This window comes from Festucalex cinctus, chromosome 20, assembly GCF_051991245.1.
Source record: "Festucalex cinctus isolate MCC-2025b chromosome 20, RoL_Fcin_1.0, whole genome shotgun sequence".
NCBI classification, from domain to species: domain Eukaryota; kingdom Metazoa; phylum Chordata; class Actinopteri; order Syngnathiformes; family Syngnathidae; genus Festucalex; species Festucalex cinctus.
In genome coordinates this window covers 11,267,930-11,295,638 of record NC_135430.1, presented here as the reverse complement: position 1 = coordinate 11,295,638, position 27,709 = coordinate 11,267,930, and the positions used below count along the sequence as shown (strand labels likewise).

The 27,709-nt window shown below is 38.6% G+C and overlaps 3 protein-coding genes across 4 annotated transcripts in view; all 3 read right to left on the bottom strand.

Annotated features, from left to right (window-relative positions):
- The window catches only part of flt1 (fms related receptor tyrosine kinase 1), a 167,437-nt gene extending 159,714 nt beyond the window's left edge, over positions 1–7,723 (bottom strand). For both annotated transcript variants that reach the window (XM_077509583.1, XM_077509584.1), the window contains exons 1-4: positions 7,574–7,723; positions 5,431–5,533; positions 4,339–4,547; positions 1,355–1,479 (exon numbers count right to left, since the gene is read on the bottom strand). In XM_077509583.1, coding sequence (XP_077365709.1) covers positions 1,355–1,479; positions 4,339–4,547; positions 5,431–5,533; positions 7,574–7,637 — 501 coding nt within the window. In that variant the 5' untranslated portion in view covers positions 7,638–7,723. The remainder of the gene's footprint in view (positions 1–1,354; positions 1,480–4,338; positions 4,548–5,430; positions 5,534–7,573) is intronic.
- Positions 7,724–8,438: 715 nt separating this feature from the next.
- On the bottom strand, positions 8,439–25,799 carry LOC144009820 (suppressor of tumorigenicity 14 protein). Its single transcript, XM_077509709.1, has 32 exons — positions 25,594–25,799; positions 25,474–25,509; positions 25,106–25,334; positions 23,541–23,579; positions 23,190–23,326; positions 22,995–23,102; positions 21,531–21,638; positions 21,339–21,455; positions 20,445–20,619; positions 20,101–20,369; positions 19,888–20,024; positions 19,644–19,800; positions 18,506–18,578; positions 18,344–18,407; positions 18,093–18,264; positions 16,686–16,813; positions 16,121–16,188; positions 15,845–16,038; positions 15,020–15,109; positions 14,728–14,950; positions 14,520–14,665; positions 13,751–13,848; positions 13,556–13,659; positions 12,691–12,824; positions 12,505–12,612; positions 12,332–12,433; positions 12,153–12,266; positions 11,956–12,075; positions 10,839–11,022; positions 10,501–10,778; positions 10,270–10,406; positions 8,439–9,082 (listed from the first exon to the last, which is right to left on the bottom strand). The coding sequence occupies exons 1-32, from the start codon at positions 25,748–25,750 to the stop codon at positions 8,915–8,917; spliced, it is 4,374 nt and encodes a 1,457-aa protein (XP_077365835.1). The 5' UTR covers positions 25,751–25,799; the 3' UTR covers positions 8,439–8,914.
- Positions 25,800–26,258: 459 nt separating this feature from the next.
- Positions 26,259–27,613, bottom strand: LOC144009819 (transmembrane protease serine 7-like). The gene is made up of 3 exons (XM_077509708.1): positions 27,554–27,613; positions 26,646–26,850; positions 26,259–26,512 (listed from the first exon to the last, which is right to left on the bottom strand). Exons 1-3 carry the CDS (start codon positions 27,611–27,613, stop codon positions 26,331–26,333), a joined length of 447 nt encoding a protein of 148 aa, XP_077365834.1. The 3' UTR covers positions 26,259–26,330.
- Between the last annotated feature and the right edge of the window lie 96 nt (positions 27,614–27,709).

Here is a 27,709-nt window from a genome sequence, read left to right as displayed (position 1 = left end):
TTGGTACAAACGTCTGAGTATGCTACATGTATTTATCGTACGTTTCTGAGTTTGTTTCCCCCCCTGCAAATCTGTCCCTTTATAAAGTTGCAAATTTAAGTTTTTTTTCTCGCAAATTCGCGACTTTATAAAGTGGCAAATTTGTGAGTTTTTTTTTCTCTGAATATTACCCCACCTCTTAAAAAATAAATAAATAAATAAAATATAAGATGTGGCTCTAATACGCAGTCGTAGAATATAACAATAACAACAACAACAACAAAAAAAGAAAAAGAAAAAAAGAAAAGAGCATTTTTTTTTTCTTTGGAATTAAAACAGCAGTACAATTTCCGGTCATGCAAAAACCACAAGCGGGAAACCTCCGGATGCTGAAATCAAGTCGGGTTCAAGGAAGCTATTTTTAGAGCGATTCCCTTTGAGAATACGAGCACTCGAGGATTTGCCAGTTGAGCAACATGTTGGTGTTTATTTTTAACTTGCATTGGTCAAATCCAATTCCCGTTAAATCAAACCAGAATGACTTTATTTCTAATCTTCCCAACTTGCTGATCAACATTTTCGGTTTGATGCACGCTTCCTCTTTCTATTGTATTTGAATGTTACGTTGTTAAGAGGAAAATGAGCAATTGGTTTCATAATGGAGTGAAGCAACAGGCTATTTCGGTGCTTCACTCATGCAGCTGGGATTTTTTTATTTTTTTTATTCATTTAAGCTTTCTTCACATTCTGCTTGTTTGACAAATTCTCCCCGATTTAGTCATCCGACAATTGGCACGGCAGCCAGCGTGTTCCGCGGCTGCCCTGAGACAATGGCGCGAGCTTTGGGGGGCCGAGCCTGCAACTACTTGGGCTTCCTCCTGCCAGCTGTTTTAAGCATCACGAGCAAAAAGTTGGCGGCCGGGAGTGCGACTATGATTGAGGCTGTGGGAAGTGATGCTGGAGGGGGGCCAACGGGGCACTCTGGACCTAACGTCCTGTCTCCAGCCGGCTTCAAAACAAAACAAAAAAAGATCGGAAAAAGCTTGTTAAGAAATAGAAGACGTCGACGATGATGATCATTTGGGACATTTTCTATGCTGCTTGATTTGCTTTATTTACTACATGGCAGGCTTCCTGTGTCTTTTCGAGCAAGGCTTCTTGAGACTTTTTTGTGGGTCTACTTATGATAGACACGCACACCAAATTTCGAGTCGTTTAGTGACACTGCCTTCAGGGGCCAAATTTTTAAATGCAAAGTATTTGATCATAAAAATAGCTTTGTTTTTTGTTTTTTTTAATAGAACTCTGAGATTTTCGCAAAATGGCTCCCTCAACCAAAATGACAGATTCTGTGGGCTTCTTGAAATTTAATTACCTTGACCAGGGTGCTGGTAAGGTTGGGGTGGGTGACCCTGCAGGGGATGACCAACGGCTGCTTCTCCTTCATGTACAAAACGTCGGGGCTCATCTCTGAATGGTCCACAAATGGCTGCTGACTGTCTGAAAGACAAACACTGGCGATCAGGGACCCAAATGGCACACAGCAGGAAATACATGCGCAGCTATGCATTTAGAAAAGGTGTTCCACAGAGCTCTGTGCCAGACACACTTTCGGTGGTCTTAATGTTGCTTTGTGTTTTCCCCATGTAAAAGGTACTATTGATGCTAATTGTTAGCATGTCGATGACGCTTTCCACCCGTAGGCAGTATTTTATTTTGAAATGGCTTGGTCAGAACCATCAAAAAGCTCAACACGGGTCACAATGCTGCCTACAGGCTACACTAGTTATAACAATCGCAGTGTTGCGAGAAATTTGTCAGATTAGCCATGAGCATTAATGTACTATCAATGATAATCATTAGCATGTCGATGACACTTTCCACTAAGTGGAAGTAGTAAAAAAAAATAAAAAATAATAGCAGTGTTGCGAGAAGGTTGTAAGATTAGCTATGCACATTAACGTACTATCGATGCTAATCGTTAGCATGTCAATGACCCTTTACATTAAGCTAGCAAAAAATAATTTCGGTGCTGCGAGAAAGTTGTCAGATTAGCCATGCACATTAAGCAGTATTGATACTAATCGTTAGCATGTTGATGACACTTTCCACTAAGGTAGTAAAAAATAATAGCAGTGTTGCGAGAAAGTTGCCAGATTAGCCATGCACATTAGCGTACTATCGATGCTAATTGTTAGCATGTCGATGACACTTTCCACTAAGGTAGTAAAAAAATAAAAATAATTGCAGTGTTGCGAGAAAGTTGTAAGATCAGCCATGCACATTAACGTACTATCGATGCTAATCGTTAGCATGTCAATGACCATTTACATTAGGCTAGCAAAAAATAATTTTAGCGCTGCGAGAAAGTTGTCAGTTTAGTCTTGCACATTAACATACTATCGATGCTATTCGTTAGCATGATGATGACTCTTTGCATTAAGCTAGCAAAAATATAATAATAATAATAATCGCAGTGTTGCGAGAAATTTGTCAGATTAGCCATGAGCATTAACATAATATTGACGCTAATCGTTAGCATGTTGGTGACGCTTTCCATGAAGCTTGCAAGGGCATTCCTAACATAGTCAACCTTTTATTTGTACTCTGTTGGTGGCTGCTTCCACTATTGTGTAGTCTGCAATGCTCTCTTGTCATTGAATTCGCAAACCAACCCCGCCGTCCACAATAAACACGCAAATTGTTGGTAGGCAATCATTGCGCTGCATTGTTTGCGCGTTCATGGCTGTTATTCAAGGAAAGCTAATCTCTGAACGCCCCCCTAAACAAAAGTACCCCAAGGACCGGCCCACCGAGCGGGGCTTCCTTATGTCGCCGCTTTGATTCCAGGCGTAATGGAAGTGGAGACCTAAGCGATGGTCGGCCAACCCCCACCCTCCGCTCTCCCCCCTTGAGGGCAGAGATGCTCACCGAGGGGGAGGGAGGGGCCGACCATCGCAGACTTTGTGCCTTCTCTTTGCTTTGGCGGCGGCCTTCATCTTATCCTCACACACGCGCACGGCCACATACCTTGTCCGAGAGCCAGTGTCCCCCCACCGCCCCTCCCTCACAACCCCTGGCCTCCTCCCTTCAAGCACAGGATGCTGGAGCGGGCCAGATAAGGCCGATGCCCTGCATGGGAAACTCTGCCCAAGCTAGAGCCTTTCAACAGCTGGCCCATTACACTCCAAAAAAGACATTTATTTATATACAAATAAGAATAGAAATATATCGACAGCAGCGTAAGGTGCTGAAACCGTGCTTGAAGTGTTTAGAGATCATCGGCGCTACTGTTTTTAGCACTTCCTGTTTAAAAAACCTCCCGCGGTTACGGTGTAGGTCAGATTGATCCGTTTCTTGCAGTGACAAGTGCAGCTGAATTAAAATCTTGTGATATAATGTGATACATTTCAAGTTGATGATAATTTATTACGGTAAAATGTGTTAAGTTTGAATCCAGTAATCAGCAAAACAAAACAAAGCAATTACTTCTTGTCCTTACGTTTTACAATGTAAAGTTTCTAGCTAATAAATCAGAACTAAAATGTGAAAATTAACAAGTTATAATATATATATATATATATATATATATATATATATATATATATATATATATATATATATATATATATATTTTATAACTTGTTAATTAAAAAAATATATATATATGAAATTTATCACATTAAAATGTTACAATTATCGTTAAAGCCTAACATTTATCACACTTTATCACGTTAAAAGGTGACAATTATCAGGTTAAAAAGTGAAATTTAAAAATGAAAATGATCATGTTAAAACATTAAATTTATCATGTTATAACATAAGCTCTTTTTTTCCTAGTGTGGCAATATGTTTCCATAGTTACATTACATTTGTTGTATTTTATAAAAAAAAGAAAAAAAAGAAAAAAAAGAAAAAAAAGAAAAGAAAAAAAAAGATGACGGATTTAGGGAAAAAAGAATTATAAATTGAATGCAATTTTTAACACATTTGAATTGAATGTACTTTTAAGATATTTTTGCTTTTTTTTTAAGAAAAAAAGAATTGTAATGTATTTAACATTGAATACAATTCTAATCTAGAGCTGCAGTGTTAGCATAGATTAGCATTAGCTAACAGCTAAAAAAATAAATAAATATATATATATATATATATATATATATATAGATATATAGATATATATATATATATATATATACATACATAGCTTTTTGTTGAAAACTTCGCTTGAGAGTAGCTAAACATAGCTACACAACGCCCTCACTTTACCACAACTAGCTCCACCCCGGTTGTCGTGGTAACAAAAGGCATACTCTGCATTTGCAAAACTGCCCGAACAATACGCAAGTGTGTTCTTACCTGCCACATAAACGTAAACCAAAGCCTGCCGCTGCGCTCGGTGTCGGTATCGGCACAGGTAGGTGCCGGTGTGGTGCGGTCGGGCGCCGCCCAGCAGCGTCAAGCGACTGCAGTACAGCCGCTGCGACTTGCCGCAGCGAGATTCGTCCACGCGGATGCGGTCGTTAGGCAGGGTGGGCGGGAAGGACCACGAGAGCTCCCAGCGACCCCTGGACGATGAGGCACACGCAAAAATAAGTAAATAAATAAATAAATAAATAAATAAATACATAATTTTAACTCTGCCTGCTTCAGAACATTTTGTAAAACAATGCATGAAAATATGTAAAATTACAGAAAAAAAGTCATAATATTAGAAGAAAAGGTGTATTATTATAATACAAAAAAACCCGTTATTTTTAACAATATTTCATTTTTTACTCTCGTGTGTTTTGCACAAAATATTTCACTGTAATTTATATATTTGAATTTTGTCTTGCATTATTTCATGTAATGTTTATTGTAAAATTTAACATAAGAGAATTATATTCTGGAACATTTGCTAGCCTAATGCTAATACACAATGCAAAACACCATAACCAGGCTAACAAAACTAGCATAGCTGTCACGTTGCTATAACACTTTAAGAAATGGATATCTGAAAAATTTAAAAAAAAAAAAAAAAAAAGTCCAGCAACACATAGACAATATAACAATACAGGCATATATTCTTTATCCTCTGCGAAAAAATGCTTTGCAAAAATTTTGTAAAGCAGTTTTAAATCTGAAAAATAGTATGCTATAGTATTGTACGACATAAATTAACATTATTTTAAGAATCAAACTATCTTTTGCCACATTTTTTTTGCTTCACTTTTTTTCACTTCAATGCATTTGAGTTGTTGTGAGCACACTGGCCACCTGGGGGCAGAATAATACAGAAAGATAGGGAGACACTACGCAGAGGATAAAGAATATATAACTGTGAGTATAATAAATATGTATATGTTGTTGTACCATTTGTGTTCAACTAGTCCCGTTTCTTATCCAATGCTATTGGTTAGCCCGTGAATGGCATTTGTCACTGTTTAGTAGCGTTTGTTTGAAAGTGACCTGCAGTTGAGCTCCAGGGTCTGGTTGAGCTCCAGGACCAGCTGTCCGTGCGTCCCCTCCAGCACGGGTACGGCGTATTTGCCTTTGGCCTCCTCGTCTGCACCTGTACGACATAAGGACATTTTCAGGCAGGCGGCAAAAGGGGCAACCCCGAGCATTGTCCCGCCAAAAAACAAACAAACTAAAAAAAAACGGACAGGAAGTGGTCAAAAAAGAGCCAATCACATTTTGGTTCATTGAGATGGATGGCAGCGGTCGTGGATGGTGGCATTATGGCTCCCCGTGGACGGCTCATTCACAACAAGTTGCCTTAGTCACACTTCCGATAGAGCTTCCTTCTGTTTGACATTGGGTGACACATGCTCTCTCGTATACTCTCATACATACTGTAGCTTCTCTGATGAATGACATAAATAAAAAAAAAAAAAAAAAGATATTCTTAAAGATATTTATCTCGAAATATAGTTTACGTTATACATTTAATGAAAGCTATATTTTGTTTTTAATTTAAAAAATAAAAAACAATGTGTTATTAACTACTAACATTAGTTAAATATTTTAAAACATGCCAAAAAAGCAACGTTTTTTTTTTTTACTGCACTGACTAAATTAGTGACTACTGTATTTGAAAGCCAAAATAAATTAACTTTTTTTTTTTTTTTTTTTAAGCCCTAGATATTATGGAATTTAAAAGTAAAGATCCATCCATCCATTTTCGTGACCGCTTATTCCTCACAAGGGTCGCGGGGGGTGCTGGAGCCTATCTAAGCTGGCTTTTGGGCAGTAGGCAGGGTTAACTGGTTGCCAGCCAATCGCAGGGCAAAAGTAAATATATCAAAGACAAAAATAATTTATTGGACAATAAAATACATTATTTATACTCTTTTTCAATTTAACCCCTTAATCTTGAATAAAAACAAAAAAGTAATATCAGAATTTTTGGAATACATTTTAAAAATAATTATATATATCATTTATTATTATTATTATTTTTTTATTTGTTTTTTTAATAATTAGTAAATTAAAATTGTATTAATAATGAAATAAGTTTAAATATATTGAGTAAAAGGGGTAGGACTAGATAAGTTTTTAACTTCTTCCTACTCCCTTTTGAACATGTAAGTTATGATTGATTGAATGATTATTTTATTGGGATTTTCTTCTCTTTGATTGTTGTTGTTTTCTGTTTTATCTCTGCAGTTCATCTGTTTATATGTTCAAAAAAATAATAAAAGGAAAGGAAAAGGAAAAATGCAAAAACTGCTGGTTCAAAAACTGGATTGACCCACTAACTTTAGATTGTTTTTGCAAAAACAATCCAATATTCGAGTTTTTTTTTTTTTTTTTTTTTTATGCAAAAAAATAGGTGGTTTGTAGAAAAGAACCCACAAAAACTTGGGTCAAATTGACCCAAGTTAGCACGTCGGTCCAATTTTTGACGCAGCAATTCTAAGAATGTAGTTTCAAATATTACATTTATAGTGCTTTATTTTTTAAAATCACGAAGAAATTAGTTAGGTATTTGTATAGAAATGTAAAAAGGAAGAAAAAGCATTCATGTTAGAGGACGAAAATAACACCACACGAGCCAATAAATAAAACAAATATTGTTAACACATTTTAAGAAATAAGTTAAGGTAAAATTCCTGAGCAATCACAAAACATGCAAGAAAAAAGATAAAAAATTGATATATAATAAACATTTTAAACATAAAATCAAAATAGAGGTATATTTATCACATTTTATCAATACTATGAATACATGTGTATGACGTATAGAGTATTTATATAATAAATGTAAAAAGAAATTATGCATTTTAAAACTGCTATCATCTAATTGATTTTTAAATCAAAATATCAAGTGCAGTTTTTTATTTGCAGAGGGACAATAATAAAATAATAATAATAATAATAATTTAATCCACCTTGTAATAATAATAATTTGATCCACCTTGCATTATCACATATCTCGAGAGATTTGTCACCACATGAAAACTCTTGACAAAGCCCTCATGGAATTTGAGGATATTTACCCGCACAGTCCAATGAAGTCCTTGCGCATAATATCCAGTCCAACCAACCCCCCCAACAAAATATCCGCGCGTAAAAGTTGGATTGAGACGATCCAGTGGTGTCGACTCACCTTTGGCAAAGAGCGCGTACAATCCACAAAGCAGAAAGGTGAGCAGAAAGTTCATTGTGTTCATCCAACGACCGATAAAGAAAGAGATGCGTTAATCCTTTTTTTTTTTGGATGTGGATGAAGATGACGCAGAAGGAAGAGAGAAGCGACTTGAGGGACTCCTGCGCGACGCCTTGTCGCGGTTGGGCCTTTATAGGAGTTCCCACAGTGGGGGCCACCGGATGGCGGCCTTCCGTGACGCGCGCGCGTCCCGGCACACCCAAGCCGAGCGCGTAACAGCCACTCGGACCCACCCAGCTCTCAAGTCGATTCCCAGCCTCCTTTAAGTGCTACAAACTGGTGGATAAATCACATTGACTGGATCTCAATAACAACCTGCATGTGCACATTTGCCACGTTTGGAATCCACGAGGTGGCTTGCACGTACGCTTGTGTTTTTCTTTTTCTTTTTTTTTTCTCAATTGCCTTTCACATCCATTAGTGCAATACTGTCACACACAAGTGAAATATTTTTCACTGTACAAGTGTGAAACACTATTTCACATATTGAAACATTTTTTTTTCACTTTAAATAGGTTAAGTGTACTCTAAAAACAGTTGGGTCAAAAATAACCCACATCGTGTCAAAAAGATAGCCGCACAGCTTTTGGGGTCATTCATTTAACCCAAAAAGTTGGGTCAAATGAATAACCCACAAAAGCAACACAAAAAATGTGTTTTGCACCAAAAAAAAAAAAAAAGACCAAGACCAAAGCGTCAACCAATTTAAGGATATTATAGACAAATAAAAAAACAACAACACTTTTTAAAATTTTATTATATAATGACATGCAAAAATAACCATCCATATGTTCTATATTTTTAATATTTTCAAAGTTTTGTTTTGGAACTGCACAACAATGGGGGAGGGGGCATGCAAACAAGCATGGCTATTACAATAAATGTAAAATACAGCTAAAATACAATTCTGTTCTACTAATTTGAGTTGTTTCACAATTATAGTGGAAAAGGTGATAAATACAAATAAATTGGATTTTTTTTAATAATTTTCTTTTAAATAAATAGATCTAGAGTGCATTTCATACAAATAAAATCAACAAAAATTAAAGTTATCATGATACTAATTTTAGCATTTGGCAGAAATTGACCACTAGAGGTCGCTGTAGGCTCAACAACAAGTGCTGAGGTGACATTTTATAAAAACTTGTTTTTGACTTTTCGTACATTTTAAATAATTATCATTGTAGTCCAAAGAAGAAACATATTTTAGTAGCTTGTTTTTTTTTTAATCGTTTTTGCTCCGCAACACACCCAAAAAGCGTTTCCTTGGTCCTTGTTGGGTCACACCTGACCTCGGGTCTGCTGGTGGATCCATTCGGCGAACTTGACCACCTGCGTGTAGACGCCGGGACGGTTCTGCCTGGCGCAGCCCTCGCCCCAGCTCACGATGCCCGCCAGGAACCAGCGCCGGCCGCGCTCCTGACACACTAGAGGACCCCCGGAGTCACCCTATAAATTACAAAGAGTGATCAATACAAGACATCAAGCCAATAACATAATCAGTGTATATCAAAGCATTGGATTAACCAGATTAAAGCAAATCTGACAGATTCGGTGACTGTTTAAATCCTCATAAAAGCAGAATATTTTTTCTAAATAAAACAAAACGTATGAGCATCCCAAAAAATATATAACTTTATCTGTCATCTATAAATAAAATAATAATCTGAAAAATAAATGGTCTTTGAGCATTTAAAAATTAAATCTATTAAACACTGTATATTGTATTAATTACTGTAAATATATTACCGGTATATCAAATATTTAAAAATACATGTCATAGTAATACAATTTAAAAAAGTATAACAAAAATCCTATAAAAAGTAAAATTGAATGTATATTTGAACAATTTCATAAGTGTAAAAATATTAAACGTCTAACAATAAAACTGTTTTTTAACATTAAAAAGATAAATCTAAACGTGCTAAAATCATTCAGTTTGATTTTTTAATATAAAAACATGAATTTATTACAATAAATTTTTTAAAATAAAAAAATATAAAAACAAAATAAAAAAGTAAGATATATAGTAATACAGTAATCTAAAAAAACATTTTGACCATTAATAAACAAGACATGAAACAAATATATACACGCGTATTCAAACACAGATTAAATCTGAATTAAACATTAAAAAAAATCAAAAATAAAAACCTAAAAATAAATACAGTCCACACATTTTGTAATAGATTTTAAAGGGATATTGACTCATTGAGCCATTTTCAGCAGAAAAAAAGTTTATATTTTGATGATGATGACGACATCACCTGTGCTGAGGAAGTACGTAACGACCAATCATGGCTCAGTTTACTGACCAAACCCAGAAAACAGGTGAGCCATGATTGGCCGTTACCTCAGCACAGGTGATGTCATCATCAGTCGACAGCAAGTAGAAAAATTACTTTTTAAACGTATTTATTGTACATGAAAAATAATGACGTTATCAAATTCATTTTGGACAAAATATTAACTTTTCACAGCTGAAAATTGTTCAATGAGTCAAGTATCCCTTTAATACCAAAAACAAACAAAAAAACGACCTAACTAGCTAACGAACGAACTAACTGTATTTGAACATTTAAGAGATATCAAAGAAATACATGCAAAATACTGGATAGATGGATGGTGTTATTAACCTGACAGGCGTCGACCCCGCCTTGCAGGTTTCCCGCGCAAAGCATCCTGGGCGTGACGGCGTCATCGTAGAGCTTGTTGCAGGTGTTCCTGTTGATGATGCGCACCGAGGCCTCCTGCAAGCGAGACGCCAACTCCCCTGCCATCAAAGACGCACCGAAAAAATGGGAAGCTGGAACAGATGTATCGCATTTGCGTTCATGTCGTGGTTCGGTGTCAAAAGGAATGATTACCGTCCTCGGTGAGGACGCCCCAGCCGGTGACGAAGCAGCTGGCGCCCGCGGCGAAGGCGTGCGAGGGCGCGGGCACGCACACGGGCTGCACCAGTTCGCCGAAGAAGACGGGGGCGCCCAGCTCCACCAGGGCGATGTCGTAGTCGGACGTCAGCTGCTCGTACTTGGGGTGCGGGAGGATGCGGCGCACCGGCCTGTTGGCGGCCGAGACGGCACTCTTACCCGCCGCCATCAAGCGCATCCCCATGTAGGCTCGCCACGAGCGTGGATCTGAATACCTGCAAACAAAATGAGGATAAATACAGTATACAAATACAATACAAAGTGTTGGTATTTACTTGATGGTATCCGAGTCCTGGAAGCAGTGCGCCGCCGAGACGAGCCAGCGTGCGGCGAGCAAGGTTGCGCCGCAGACGTGGCCGTAACGTTCCATCTGGAGGCTCGCCTGCCACGGCCACGAGCCCGGAGACGCGTCGGTGCCCCCGACGATCTTGGGCCTCTTTCGGGGCCGGATGCCGCAACCTGGATGTGAAGATTTACTTCTACACGTTTGTTTTACAAACGGGATCGCTGCTTTGGATTCAATAATATACTGTATAAGAAAAAGGATTTGGACATTTTATTGGACAGCATAGGTTGAAGCCAAAACCCCAATGTGTGCTACAGTGCCCTCAAATGGCCATTTAAATTATTTTTCTAATTAATAGAAAACACAAATGCCAAAAAAATAAAAATAAAAATATATATTTATTAAATGTAAAGAACTAAAAAATATATTTTTTTTTTTATTTTAAAGAATATTTGAAAAAAACTACACTGTGTGTACACTAATGTGTTTATAAACGATAAATGCATTATGTGTATATGCTTACAAAAAAAAAGTTACGAAATGTAAAAAATGTAATTTTTCACTGTTTTTGTTTTTCTTTACAAATGGGCTGCAGTGCCCAACATGATTTAATTTAAAATAATAATAATAATAATAATAGACTGAAAAAATAAAATAAAATAAGTAAAAATAACAAGAAATTAAATAATGAAAATAAAGTGACAAAAAATTAAAATTAAATCATTAAAATAAATATAAATAAAATATATTTTAATTAAACAATCAAAATACATATAAATAAATATAAATAAACTCGAGTTGAGTTGAGTTAAAATTAAAAAATGAAATTAAAAAGACTTAAAACAATATAAACAAAAAAATATACATAAAACAGAAAAAGAAAAAAGAAAAGAAAAAGAAATTCAAGAACATAATGTTAGAAAAATTAAATAACTAAAAGAAGCATATATAAAATAAAATATAATAAACAAATAATAATAAATAATAATAAATAATGATGAATAATGATAAATAAAAGTTTAAATGAGAGAATGAAATAATAAAAAGAAAAAGTTGCTCACGAAAAAAAAAAAAAAAAAAAAAAATCCTCCTAAACTGCAACGTACCGCAGCGCATCTCATCAGACCCGTCCTGGCAGTCTTTGATTCCGTCGCACTCTGGGTTGAGCTTTGTCACGCACTTTCCGCTGACACATTTGTACGAGGATGATGAGCAACCTTTCACATCTGTGAGAGGAACAAAGGTACATGGAAATACATGTAAAAGTATTTGAAAATAATCTTATATTAATATGAATGCTTACATGCTCTGGTGCAGTTGATTTCATCGCTCCGGTCTTTACAGTCCACAACGCCGTCACACACTGAAGATTTGGGTAGGCACACTTTGTTGGCACATGAGTGATAACATTTACTTCCTGTAAATAAAGGAAATCATTAAAAGATTCACTCTGTGTGAGTCTGTGTATGTGTGTTGACTCACTGCAGCCACCGTCTTCGCCGCTGTCTGTGCAGACGCCACACTGGCTGCTATGAGTTTGACAATGGCCGTTAGCGCACAGCACCTCGCCAGGCCTGCACGACGCTGTACGCAAACAACAACACTGAGGCTACAGTGGAGGTTTGATAGTTTGACGATCACCGACGGACACTTACAGCATCTAGCTTCGTCGTGTCCGTTCTCGCAGTCCCTGACGCCGTCGCACACCCGCCTCAAAGGGACGCAGCGGCCATTGCCGCAGCCAAACTGACGCGGCGGACAGGCTGTGCGTACGGAGGGGACATTTATTATGTGTCGTGCCTTAAAAGAACGTGGTGAGGCGGAACGGAGCGGCAACTTACAGCTGTCGGGCGAGACGGCCCGGTAGCGCAAATAGAAGCCCCGGTGAGTCACGGCTTCGTCTGAGTGGAAGTGGATGGAGAGCGGAGACGAGTAGACCCGCCTTCTGCTGATGTCCGATATCTGGTTGCAAAATCTAGACCAATGAAATAGGAGATAGGAGTCACATGATCATTTGAATTCATGCCGCTTGATCTAATGCAAAGGGGGGAAAAGTGCCAGTTTGAGAATTTAAGAATGCATAAATGATATATTTGGAATTTTTTTGTATCTATATTTAGATTATTATTATTTATTATTTATTAACAAAAGTTTTACTAGTTATTCATTTTTAATACATATGTATAAAAATCTAAAAAAATATATATCTGTCTTGTTTTTTTATTGTAAATATTTTTAGGAAGATTTTTGAATATTATATTTTTTTTATAACACTTTTATTTATTTATTAAAATATATTTATCATGTTTAATTTATTTCAATTTTTAGTACTGTTATTTAATGCTGCAGTTTCCAAATAGTTTATTTGTTTAACATTTATGTATGATTTTTATTTATTTCTCATCTATTAATTATATATTAAAAATCATGAATGGATTTTTTTCAGCATTAATATTTTTAATGTCTTTGTTAATGTGGGTGCACACTTCCCATTTTATTTCCACATTACTCTCATGAATAAATATTTCTATAATAACTTAGGTATTTTTCTTTACGTATTGATATTTTTTCAATGTTTTTATCTGTTATTTTTTTCATGTATTCATTACATTATAACTTTGATTAAAACCTATTTTGGCTTGAGAGACGCTGCGGCGATACTAATAAAAATAAAATCATTACAACTAAAACTCTCCCATGACTCACTTGACGCCGCCGACGTCCAGCCAGTCCTTCTCGCAACCGTCCGACGACTGCTGGATGTCCAGCGTCGTCATCGTCACGGAGATCAGATATCCGGGCAACGGTGCCTGAGCGTGAGCCGGTTGAATGACAAAAAATGGACAGCAGAGTTACACAATGTGTGTGCTTTTAAAAAACAGGCACATAGATACGACTCACTCGTAGTGTCCACCTGCAGTCTATATTCGGAGGGTAGTGATAGGGATGGTAAGGTGAGGAAATGGAGCCATTCCATGATGACAGTGACCCTCCACAACCTAAATAAAACAAAACTGACTAGATTACCCCAAGACAATATCATTATCATCCAATTTTATATGCTAGATTTTGAATGTAACCAAGTAAAAGTCCATCATGTGCTCATAAAGTGTTAATATTAGCACACAATACAATTTACATGAAGTTCAATGGAAAATATTAAATATTTTGGGGCACCTTCTATTCCAGGGATGAGCAAAAATTTGACAACTGCGCATATGTTTATAGGACCACACACTTCCTAACCAAATGAATGACTAAAAATACCATTTTAAAAATGGACAAAATATGTGCTAGTCTGCGCATAGCGAAAAAAAACATGTATAATTGAGGGCCATTGAAATAAATGCATTTGGAAAATTGGGCAAAAACAAAATATGTTATATTTTTCATAAACCCCAAAAATACTTACAAAAAATGCTGTTGGTCCAAAAAAAAAAGAAAAAAAAAGTAAAATAAAATAAATAAATAAATTAAAAATATTGACAAAAAAAAGCGTAAATTGTATGTATGTGACCTTCTACTGCAGTAAACATGTTTTATAATTCCCCTCCTTATTTATTTATTTATTTATTTATTTTAATTAATTGTGGGCAACTCGGAATGAAACCTCTAAAACATACACAAATGGTCTTGGAGGACCGGAGTTTGTGACCAACTTTATCCTGACCTGCTTTGGGGACAGCGTGGAAGTACGCTTTGAAGACGGCTCCCTCCCTCTGCCGACTGAAGGAGAAGGTGAGCAGCATGACGTTCCCCGAGGACGTCAGCCTCAAGGCGGGCGAGGAGCCCGACGTCACGGGTAGCCCGCACCACCTGTGTGCACAAAATCAAAATGGTGGAAAGGAAGCAAAAGAGCAACAGGTGGGAGAGCGTACCTGGTGATGATCTTATTCTGCAAAGGAAGAAGGAAGTCGTAGGCGGACATCTTGTGGGCGCCGCAGCTTGGCGCGGCGGCACCGCCGTGGAGGGCGAGGACCACCAGGCGGACCGCCTGACCCGGTGGCACGCGAAGGCGCCACTGGTAGTACAGCTTCTTGGGACTCACCAGGACCAGGGTGCGGTTCACGCCGAGTTTTGCGTACAGGTCGAAGGACACCGCTTCAGATAAGAAGCGAGGAGAAAATATCATCTTTGCTTTATTTATGCTTTTTAAAGCCGAAGACTCACCTTGGAAGCCGAGCTGCCACTTCCCACTCTGGAGGATGTTTGGATTCTTCAGCTTGTCGGATTTTTCTTCCCATTCATCGGGATCCAAACCTACACAGGTGTAATCTATATTAGAGGTGTCAAATTGGACATTATGACATCATATAACCAGATATTCGCAACTTGATAACAGATTTAGAAAGCCTTCAAAAATAGCTTTAATTTGATATATGACTCAATATGTTTTGTTGTCAACTGATTTTTCACATTCTTAACTCATTTCCTCCCAAAAACGTATAAATACCTTTTATTTTAAATGTATTAAGTGTCCCAAATATGTATTTATGAGTTTTTTTTTTATGCTAGAAGGCTTTGATGCAGCCTCTCAACTGCAGAGAATGGGTGAAAAATATGTAGTATTTACAAAAACGGCCAGCAGGTGGCAGTAGACTATGAGATCAACCAGGGCCATGATGAAAACAAGATGTTTCCCCACAATTTTAAGCAGACTTGTGAATAATGATGAAACTTAGCTATATTCTAATGCCAACTGTTGCAAAATGGAAACAGATGAAAGAAGAGACTCTAATATTTCTTTTGGTAGGTTCCATGTTTTTATAGCAAGAGAACACAATATTCTGTGGGCCTTGCAAAAGCAGTCAAAATCCAGTAAAACAGCTAAGGGGTTGCTTCAGTGAAAATGGCTGGGAGTGAATGAGTTAAAAACAAATCAGCTAAGCAGCTTTGTAACTACCTATCCACAAAGATTTGCGACCATCTGTACTGTTATGGATTTATCATTTTGTTTTGATTTGATTTGTCACGAACGATTTCAAGCTACGTTACCCAGCAGATGTAGCGTGACGTCGTCCTGCTCCAAGTAGTAGCGCTGCTCGTGCCGGCCATCCCACACAACCTTGTTGCTGCCCGGCAGCCCACGCTGCAGCCTTTCCGGGCTGGACCGCCGTATCGCCACAGCGACACGGTTCGGGGCGGAGAATTGACTCCAGTAAAACACTGTGAGGCCTTCTGCGCCTTCACTGCCACACACACACACACGCGGACACGCTCTTCATTTACGTCACGACGTTCGGGAGTCCCAATACTTTTGCAGCATCGTACCTGAAGGCAGCAATTCCTGAGCGCAGGTAGTAAGAGCTCCATGGGGTGGACTTGTAGAGTTCGGAGAACTGAAAGTTATTGTATATCATAAAGTTTTTCCACAAATAAAAACAGCTAAAATATTTCTCCTTTGTGGGAGAATAGGGAAACGTCTATTTTATTTAGGGTGAGGGGTTTATTTATCCAAGAGAACACTTGGGACAGGAGATTAAATACTATGCTGATGGTCATTTAGTACAGCGGGTGATGGTGAAGTCTGTTCCTAATATTATGGTGAGAACCTCCATCTCGCAGTACCAGCTCACTTTGTGTGTGTCACACACAGACAATGTTCGTATTGAAGTCTTTTGCTCGTCCTCTCACTATGGCAGGTTTGTCCTCAACACTGAAAAGAGCCTGATCCCTGAGGACCCTTTTGGACCCCCCTTGGACACACTTACTCACACACATCGAAGAGCTCCTCTTTCAGCTTTACATTTAACAGCGGGGAGATGCAAAAGAGGGGGAAAAGCAAGACGAGGAGAAGGGAATAGTCAGGCAAAATGTAAAGAAAAATGGCACTCACGTAAGGCTTGAAGGAGCGTGCCTGCAGGCGAAACTGCGGCGAGGAGCTGTTGGCGAGCTCCGTAGAGAAGTTCAAGTTGGCAAACTCCACGCTGCATCCCAAGAAGAAGACGGAAGAGGGCGGGGCTGCTGAGGAAAAGTGGCATGAAGGTTTACAGTAATCCCTTGCCACGAATAAACAAAACTGTAATTGATGTTCTGCCTAAATTTGTGGAAAGGTTTTTTAATAGGAAAAATAGCAGTATATGATTATTTTGTTTTTTTTATATTTCAAACATATAGTAATGAAGCCATTACATTTAATGTAAAGAATTGAGATGTTTTTTCTTAGAGATATTGTGCTACAATATCATTTGCATCAGTTGACCACGCATTAATTATGTGCATGATTAAATTCTTATTTATTATCTGACATTTTTTGCTAATTTTTATCAACCATCATTATCTATTTGATGTTGAAATGTTAATGTGGAAAAACAATCAGTTTAATTATTGGCCAGACACAAGTTATAACAGAGTGACACGATGCTATTAGTTAGCATGTCAATTACATTTTTTTAGCATTAAGCTGGCAGTTTGTTTAATTACACGTCAACGTTTAAAGGGATACTTGACTCATGAGCCATTTTCAGCAGTAGAAAGTTAATCATTTGTCCAGAATTAATTTGATATCTTTATTATTTTTTATTATATACAATTAATAGGCTGACTGGTTAGCACGTCCGCCTCCCAGTTCTTAGGACTCGGGTTCGAGTCCAGGCTTCGGCCTTCCTGGGTGGAGTTGGCATGTTCTCCCCGTGCCTGTGTGGGTCTTCTCCGGGTACTCCGGTCTCCTCCCACATTCCAAAGACATGCATGGCAGGTTAATTGGGTGCTCCGAATTGTCCCTAAGTGTGCTTGTGAGTGTGGATGGTTGTTAGACTCTGCGTGCCCTGCGTTTGGCTGGCAACCAGTCCAGGGTGTCCCCCGCCTACTGCCCAAAGCCAGCTGAGATAGGCTCCAGCACCCCCCGTGACCCTAATGAGGAATAAGCGGTCAAGAAAATGGATGGATGGATGGATACAATTAATACCTTCAAAAACAATTTTTTTCCACTTGCTGTGAAGATGACATCACCTGTGCTAAGGAAGTAGGTGACAACCAATCATGGCTCACCTGTTTTCTGGGTTTGGTCAGCCATGATTGGTCGCTACCTACTTCCTCAGCACAGGTGATGTCATCTTCAGTCGACAGCAAGTGGAAAAAATTGTTTTTAAAAGGTATTAATTGTATACGAAAAATAATGACGATATCAAATTAATTCTGGACAAATTATTAACTTTCTACTGCTGAAAATGGCTCAATGAGTCAAGTATCCCTTTAAAGTCAGTTTTATGTAGAAATGCTGACGAATGAAAGCGCCACTCACATGTCAAGTAGTGTGCGGCTAAAGCAATGGCAGCGACGCCTGATAAAACGGGCAGGAGACCGAACGGCCATCTCCTGCGGCAATCGCATTCGGGAGGCGGAAGTTGCTCATCTTCAATCTTCGTCGAGAAGCTCGGAAGCTGAGCTGACTCCTTCAAGACCCCCTCTTCCTTCTTTGGGACACACAGTTTACGGTGGGCATCATTATAACAAAGTGGGAGTGGGTTGGGGGAGGTGAGGGGGAGTTCTTACCTGCACCCCGCAGGAGCTGGAGCGTCCATGGCCAAAGATGCAGTACACCTGGCAGCTTTCCCTCCTCATGGCGGAGTCCCGGTCCGTTCAGGAGAGGCGATTGAGAGAGCGAGACGACCCCCGCACCCACCCCGACCGAAATCCGACCCTTTTTTCATTCACCTGCTCCGCTTTTTAGGTGTGAGCCCAAGTCCCACAATGCATTGCACGGCCAGGGCGGGGGACAATGAGGACACTATGTACAAACTCCCGTTGACTGATATTGTGTGCAAACTTCCCCCTTGTCGCAATTGCAGTGCAGGATGAATGCTCCGCGGCGGGGTATTTAGTGAGACCCCGCAATAACTAATCGGGCATCGGATGACTCGAGATGCTGTACGGTACATTCAATCAACGTTTATTGTGTAACTTTCCACCGACAATAACATTTCCAAGGCGGTCAAATTGGCACGGGCAAACTTGGGGAGCCATTTTCATTTCTAATTAAAGTAAAAAAAAAAAGAAATGTAAAAGGGAAAAAAATAATAAATAAATATGTAAAATAATTCACAACTCATGCTCATTTTATTTGTAGTTGCAATTTATTAAATTGTGATAACTAATTCATAAAATACACAGTATATAAATTGTATGCAATTATTTAAAACATATTTTTTAAATTTTAGTCTTTACAATAAATCCATTTATTTAAGTAGATAATTGAGCAAAAAATACTGTATATGATCAACTTAATGAAACATATGACAAGTTTCAATAATAAAATATTTAATAGTTAAATTTAATATAGCCACACCCTTAAAACTGTTGGGCTAAAAATAACACAAAAAGGGATTAAAAATACATTAAAAAAAAAAAAAAAAAAGACATATTATTTAATAGATAATACATTTTAAATGTATATACTGTTAAAAAAAACAACACTTTTTTTCGTTATATTGTTTCATTAAAAAAATGTATTTTTTAAAACTTTGCAAATGTTTTATTGTAGTACTTACACAATAATTAAAGTATTCAATGAGATGAATGAATATAATGTATTAATATTTTATCATTTACAATGATAAACAAGCCATGTTTAAATGGGATAAATGAATTTAATAAAAATTGAATAAATACAGTACGTACACCGTGAACAATTTAAGGAAAACAATGTCTAAAAATTAAATAATAAAAAAAGAAAAAGAAAAAAAAACTTTCTTGATGATGTAAATGCTTATAGTGGGCCAGATTAAAAAGCCATACTTTACCTAAAGTCCAATTGAACTTTAGTTTGTTTTTTTTCACGAATGAGGCTGTTAGCTGATATGGCCGTAGATCCATGAGGTGAACTTGCTGACCCTGGCGTAGACCCCAGGCAGGCCGGGTCTGCCGCAGCCCGCCCCCCAGCTGACGATGCCGATCAGGAACCAGCGGCCCCCACCCGGCGCCTGACAGGACAACGGGCCACCAGAATCTCCCTGACCAATCACAGCAGAGTACAGAAACTATGCTGGGTACGTTGAGCAAGCATCATTTCGGAGGTTTGTTTCGTGGGCGGGGCTTACCCTGCAGGCGTCTCGCTCCCCCGACGGGACCCCCGCACACAGCATGCGGGGCGACACAGGGCCGTAAGTCTTCTTGCACTCAGTCTGGCTCACGATGGACACCTGGGCTTTCTGCAGCACAGATGGCAGCGATTTATCTGCAGGGAGGAAGTGACATCATAACATCAGCTATATATCGTTATATTAGCGTCATTTCTTAAAAGTGTTCCCCACCCTCCTCAGAGCGATGTCCCCAGCCCGTCACCCAACAGCGGTGCCGGGCGGTGACAACGTGCGAGGCGGTGGGCAGGCACACAGGCTGCACCAGCGGGCCCAGCGAGGCCGGCCACGCCCTCTTGAGCCGCAGCAGCGCTACGTCGTAGTCCAGCGTGCTGGCGTCGTAGTACTCGTGCAGCACGATGCGCTGGATCTCCGCCACGTGCCCGCCGGAACCCTGCATCAGCGCGCCCAGGTGGGCCCGCCAGCGCCGCGGGTCGGACAGCCTGCGTGGGAGGGGTTCAGATGTGAATTTATGGAGCGGGCGTGAGTAGAGAGAGGAGAGAGACGGGACAAGCGACCTGTCCTTGCTGAAGCAGTGCGCCGCCGAGATGAGCCAATCAGGTGAGAGGACGGAGGCGCCGCAGATCAGGTGACCCGAGAAGTGCAGGCTGACCTGCCAAGGCCACTCGCCCTCCTCGGAGTCGGTCCCGCCCACGATGCGATGGGAACCAGTGGAGGCGGGGAGCCCGCAAGCTGCCCAAGACGTCATTGTTTCAAATCATTGACAAAAAAAAAGAACAAAAAACAAAAAAAACACCTGTCGACGCTGTAGATGTACTACTTGTTTGAAAATAAATTATGACTTTCCCTTGAAAATGTAGTTTTTGTTTAGAAATTCTACACCTTTTGATGAAAAACAGAGCAAATCCCAAAAATAACAAATACGTTAAAATTTATTTATTTATCATTATTATTATTATTTTCAAAATTCTTACTTTTTTCATTAAGACAAGATTTTTTCCCATAGAAACATAACTAACATTTTTTGTAAAAAAAAAAAAATAATAAAAAAAAAAAAGGGGCATTGTAATTGCACATAGCCACCACAAGATGTTGGCCTAACACTTAAAAAGGTGAGTATTATAAAACGCTAACGCCATGCATCAAACATGTTCAGAGTCATGAACCCATTTTACATAAATGACTGTATTCCATCAGAAAATTTCAAGTCACGGTCTCACCGTTCACTTATTCTCACAAACTAAATTCACATGAGGCCCATTAAGATCATATTAGCTAACATACAAGCCCTAAAAATGTTTTTTTTTATTTTTTTTTTTATGTGTTTATTTTAAGACTTTTTACAAGTCAGTAGCGTATTTGTATTTAGGATTTTTTTTTTTTAACAATCTTTATTTAACATTTTAAACAGGAGCATTTAGGATGTTTTAATGACGAGGCGTTGTTCTCACCACAGTCAAGTTCGTCACTGCCGTCCTGGCAGTCGGTGATGTCATCGCACCTGGCGTTCTTTTTCCGGATGCACGAGCCGCTGCTGCACTGATAGTTGACGGCCGAGCAGCTCGTTTCTGTCGCACGGCAAAACACATCAGAGCCAAACATATAAAGACATCACTGATATTATGAAAACACGTCTGTCTCACCCTGTGTGCAGTTGGTTTCATCCAATCCGTTGGCGCAGTCTGGCTCACCGTTGCAAACGAACAGGGGATGCAGAGGGCTGCTGCCGTCGCAGTTCTTGGTGGGCCTCGCTGCAAAGGAAAGACAAGCGGATTTTTTTGCTTTTAAAATTCAAAAGTATTTTCTTGAAAATATGAAACTACACTCTTGAGATTAAGATTTTCTAAAAAATATACAACTTAAACAACTATTCAGCTTCAGAAATATGACCCTCCTAAAAATAGAAACAACTTTTTTTTCTTTTGGAAAATAAACGTTTTTTTTTCAATTTTTGGGGGGAAAATATGACTTCAGTCTGGAAAATATATTTCTTTTCCCGGTCAACATTATATACTTCTTTATAGTATAAAACCTTCTTAAATTTCCATTGTTTTGCTGTTGAAATTGAAAATACTGTACTTTTTTTCATATATAAAAGACATTTAAAAAACAAAACAAACAAAAAAACATACATGAATAATTTTTTTGAAACATGGAAAACTTGTATTGAAAAATGTAAAACCTAAATACCTGTTGTACAAAATTTACAGCAATATTTTTACATGCACTTTTCCTTGAAAATATATAGTTACTTTAATAAACAGGATTTCAAGACTTTCAATAATAAAAAAATATTCAACAGTTTCTTATTTAAAAAGGTTGAAAATAATTAACCTTATTTCTCAAAAAGTTTTTTTTTTTTTTTTTTTTTTACAAATACAAAACTTTAGATAGAAAATACTAGATAGAAAATATTTAACATTTTAAAAAAAGATATATTTTTGTCTTAAAAATAACACACTTTATTGAAAAATAAACAACTTTTTAAAATTCTAAGTACAGTGTTCCCTCGTTTTCCGCTGGGGTTAGGTTCCAAAAAATACCCGCAATAAATGAAATCCGCGAAGTAGTTAGCTTTATGTTTTACAATTTTTATAAATGTTTTAAGGCTCTAAAATCCCCTACCACACAATTTAGACACTTTTCTCATTGAGGAATTTACATGTTCTCACATTTCTCTCTTGTTCAAACATTGATAATGTTCAAAACTTCATAAATTTTATAAAATGGGTATATTACTGTAAAAAAATATGCAAAATTGCACTTAAAAAAAAATCCGCGATACAGAGAGACCGCGAAAAGTGAACCGCGTTATAGCGAGGGAAGACTGTATAGCATACACTCACACAATTTTTGCTGTTGAAAACCTACACTTTTTTCCTCAAAAATATACTAGGAGAAAAATATTTAGAAACATTCATCTATTTTTTCTTGAAAATTTACTTTTTTCACAATAACTTTTCAACATTTTGCAAGTTATTCCAACAACAACAAAATTTCTCAAAAACTGACTAAATAAAGAAAATAAACGATCAACATAAAAAACAGAGTTTTCTCGAAAAACTTATTACTTAGCCGCAATAAAAGTCATGATCAATTTGACTCACAGCAGAAGACCTCGTCACTCTCGTCCTGGCAGTCGTCCAGCCCGTCGCAGCGTCGACTTTTCTCCATGCAGATTCCAGTGGAACACAGGAAGTGACTTTCCGGGCAGGCTGTGGAGAGGACGAGAGCGGCATCCATATTAAATACGCCCGCGCTAATTTAACGATTCCCCTTCACCGATACCAACAAACACTTACGTTGGCTGATGTTGTAGCTGCTGTACGACGCCCGAAAAGGTTGCGTGGCGCTTCGGGACGTGCAGCGAAACTCCACCTCGGCGGCGTGCTCCGCGATGCGAAATACGCTCTCGTGTCCCACATAGCTACCGCAGAAACTGTTCACGACAACGTCATTGTTCGGCTTGCTTTAGCAATGCTGAGATCTTTATTTGTCAAGCACTTTGGTGTTATCTAAATTTCCTAGTTATAGCCATTATAAAGTGTTGACTCACTTTTTTGGCAGGACTAAACATAAAGTTTATTGCTGCATTACTATTATTTTAAAAAGCACATTTATGGTATGTTTTTCTATGTTATTATTGCTCATACATCACTTCGTTGATCCTCCACCATCCGTGCTCACATCCCCTCATGTCTTTTGGTTTCAGCACATAATTGTAAAGCTGCAGCGCAATCCCCAAAGCAGCATCAGGAGTCTAGAATAACATAAACAAACACATAAAAAGTACAAGGTACGTATGCTGGAGCTTTACCTGAAAGATCCACGTGCAGGAGCAGTGGGGGGGCATGAGGCTGGGGTGGAAGGGGCTGTAGATCTGGCCGGTCACGTGCGGTTGTGACGCGACGTGAGAAATGCACACTGAGGAGGGGTAGAGTGGATATAAAAAGTCTTCACACCCACTGTTCAAAAGCTAGGTTTTTGTGAGCACGATATATTATATAAACATTTTACTACTTTGTGAACCAAATTGTAAAATAAATAAATAAATAAATAAACTTCAAGATGTTCGAGACGCGTTTTAGACTTCTTTTTTTTTGTTTGTTTGTTTTTTTAAATCCACGCTACACGTGTTTATGTGTGTGTTTCTATTAGAACACACAGCTGACATACGTTCTTCTGTGATGGCCTCAAAGTCTCCTCTGAAGCTCTTGGGGCCGCTGGTCATGGTGAACGACAGCAGCATGACGTTGGAGGTTGATACGAGGGAGATGGAGCTGGAAACTGGAGCACATAGCCTGGAAACACGCACACAAGTCACTTACTACAGCACTCTTTCCATTCAATATCAGGCAAATATTATTTTGGGTCAAAAACACAGATTTATACTTGGGAGTATCCTATAGTGGAACCTCTGTGTTAGTAAATTCTATTATTCGTAGGATTCCATTTTGGATTATATTTTTCAGCAAAATTTTCTCACATTTTAAACAGACTTTCCGGAACGGATTAACCACAAAAAAACGAGGTTCCACAATACTTTTTTCAAAACATAGATGGTTAATTATAAAATATTAGAAAAATTACGAAAATTATGCAATTTACCTACATAATCATTTTTTTCCTAACTGAAAATATACAAGGCTTCATGCACTTGACTTTTCTGAAAACACATTTTATTTAAAATATACTTTGCCCCCTCCAAATGTTTTACTGAAAATGTTTTAAAACAATTATGTAGTATTTTAATAACTAAAAATATACTTTTAAAAAAAGTAAACAAACCATTTATTGAACATCTTACACAACCTTTGTCTCTAACTTTAGCAACTTCCTAAAATTTGATAGTACTTTTTCTCTTAAATTGAAAATATATTTTCTCTTGAAAATATAAACATGTTTTTCTTGGAAAACATGACTTTTTCTTAAAAAAAAGAAAAGAAAAGAAGAAGTAAATAAATAATTAATTAAAAAATTATTCCTTTTCTTCAATAGCCAATTCCCCCCTTGAAGTCCAAAAAACACCCCCCCCCCCCCCCCCAATCTTAAAGCCATAAATACTATGATGTTATAAAACTTTTTTTTTTTTTTTAACTACACGTTTTTTTTTTCCTATTCGAATTTAACATTCCCATAAATGTACAATACCACAAAAAAAAAAAAAAAAAAAAGAAGACGAGGGAGGATGCAGATCGGGAGGAGGTGTGGAACTCACCTATGCAGAACTCGCCCTCGCATGGGTAGAAGAGCGTCGTACACAGTCAGGGCGTCCTGAACGCAGTCACTGGGTTCGATTTGGAAGGAGGTGACAGTCAGCCGGATGAGAAAACCGGGCACGGCGGTGAGTTTCACATGGCATCGCACACCCCCCCATGACGAAAAGACATTCAGAGGGACCCTCGACCCGGGAAGGCTGGCATAAAGTTTGTCTATACACTGGGATCCTGTAATAGTCATATTAAAGGCTCTTGTATTTTTTGTGTGCATAGGTAAACGGTAAAATACGATATATCTACTATAAATTCAACTGTAGAGGTAAAAAACACAAAATAAACAGTTCTTCATTTCAGGAGACAAACCCACCTGCTGCATTGGACGTGTAATCTGAGCGTTGGACAACTGCAAAAAAAACAAAAAACACCCCCAACCAGTCAGTTGTTTATAATAAAAGGAAACATTCCACACATCACCAACATGAGCCACCATTGATGAGGATGGAGTCTATGTCTACGGGCAGGCCCAGCAGGTAGCCCACCGATGAGCGGTTCGTCAGGCTGGCATGGACCGAGTCCCTGAGGATGACGCCCACGCACTCCTCGCACACCGCTGCGCTCTTCAGGCGAGGGACCTCAAACACCATCCAGAAGTGCACAAGCACGCCTCCCTTGTTGTTGGTACTGAGGGATGAAAAACAAACACACCCCATATGAAAACACCCTCAAGACAACGCCACAATCAGCCAAGCAGGTAGCATGAAACATAAACATAAACATGTTCGGGGTGTGACAGGGCAGAGCTACCAAATTGCAATATCAGGGATAAGTTAAATAATGATGAGGATGGCATCAAGGATTGACCCCTGCGGAACACCACAAGGTAATCTTTCCTTGCCCCGGATACCAATTTCACCAATTGACATGAAATTGGGTGGACATATTTATCATAACAAGGAATTTGGAGTAAGATCACTGGCAAAAAGACGTATGCGTGAAAAGCAGGAAAACCCGAATGCAGTACTTGAGAAAATGCATTAAGCTACACGTGGAAGTGGAGAACCTCATTACTGGGTTTTCGTTGGGCCCCCAAATGACTAGCTAGGCTGCTGCATGCACATTTACAAGATAGTAGGCCTACCTAAGGTCCGAAATGATGGCGTGCTTGAACAGTCGAGCCACTGAGGATATTTTGTACACACCGCTCACCTGCAGTAGCAGAAAGACTTAACACAAAAGTGTATAATGCACAGTACTACGGCTTGCCCCCCCACGTACCACATGCTGTATTTTGGTCGCCATGGAGACAAACTCATGGGATCCGGCTTGGCGATACTCTGGGATAAACTCGACATTGGCCAAACGGAACATGCCAGCAAAGTACAAGCCACTGTTGCCTTCGCGCCGAACTGGGATAGATTTATCATGCCATAATGTAGAAATATTAATACATTATTGCAAACATTTTTAAAAGAATGAATGTGTTTCATTAACATTCTGGCACTTAAATGGCTGATTATTGTTTGATCAACAAATACTTACATATAAAGACCCAGAGCAGCGACCACAGGACCACCACCAGCACAAAGACCACAGCCGTGATAATGATCGCCAAGTGCTGAATGCTCAGCAGGTAGGCCAACAGCCTGGACAGACCTTTGGGCTTCCTCCTCGTCTTCCTGTACAACCTGCGCAGCTTCTGCAACGTGTGGTCCACCGTGGACACCTCCACAGATACATTTGCGACCTATTGAAACACATAGAAGGGGAATTAGTTCCGCTTTGAGAGAGCGCACTCTTATTAAGGATGTGATTAATGACATAGAACAAACAGGGACGAAATGTCAAGCAGCGCATGTTCAGAGAAGCATAAACACTTTGGACTATAATAGCAAACTACATAAGATGTGAATGTGATGCTGCTTCATCCCCGCTCTGGTGAATTGAATTACACTCCAACGCACATGTATTATTCATTTGGTGTTATCCCATATGCAGCAGGGTAGACTCTTGAAAGTAGAGAAGTCACATTCAAGGATAGGCGGGTACAATGAATAGAAAAAGTCAAACCCCTCTTCGAATAAAGGATTTATTGATAAGGAACTATTTGGAAATACTCATCATTCCTTCCACTTAAATTAAAAACAACAGCAACATCATCACATTGGAAAATGTGGTATGGCCCAATAAATCCAAGGTTGAACGTTTGGCCATACTATTTTTTTTTTTTTAAATCATAACCATCTATTAAATATTCACCTGTAAAGGTTATAGTGCATTTGAGCTTCCTCCTGAAATTTTACCCGAAAGCCCAACAGTGCAAATCGACACCTTCTTAACCTACGTCATTTTTTTTTAGATTTTCAAAGAAATGCACACAAAAATGAACCATTTTTATCATGAGGAGATGATTTAGAGATCAAGAAAAAGAGATCAAAACATGTTCTTACACTGGCGGCGTCTTCTTGAGATGCGTCAACATCTCCACTCTCGTTGCACTCTGAACCCATGACACAGGCATTCCTACTTTATCTCCTCATTTCCACTTTTCTTTCGGAGAGATCCATTTTCAAGAGCAAAGGAGCAAGCCCCTGCACACTGTACAG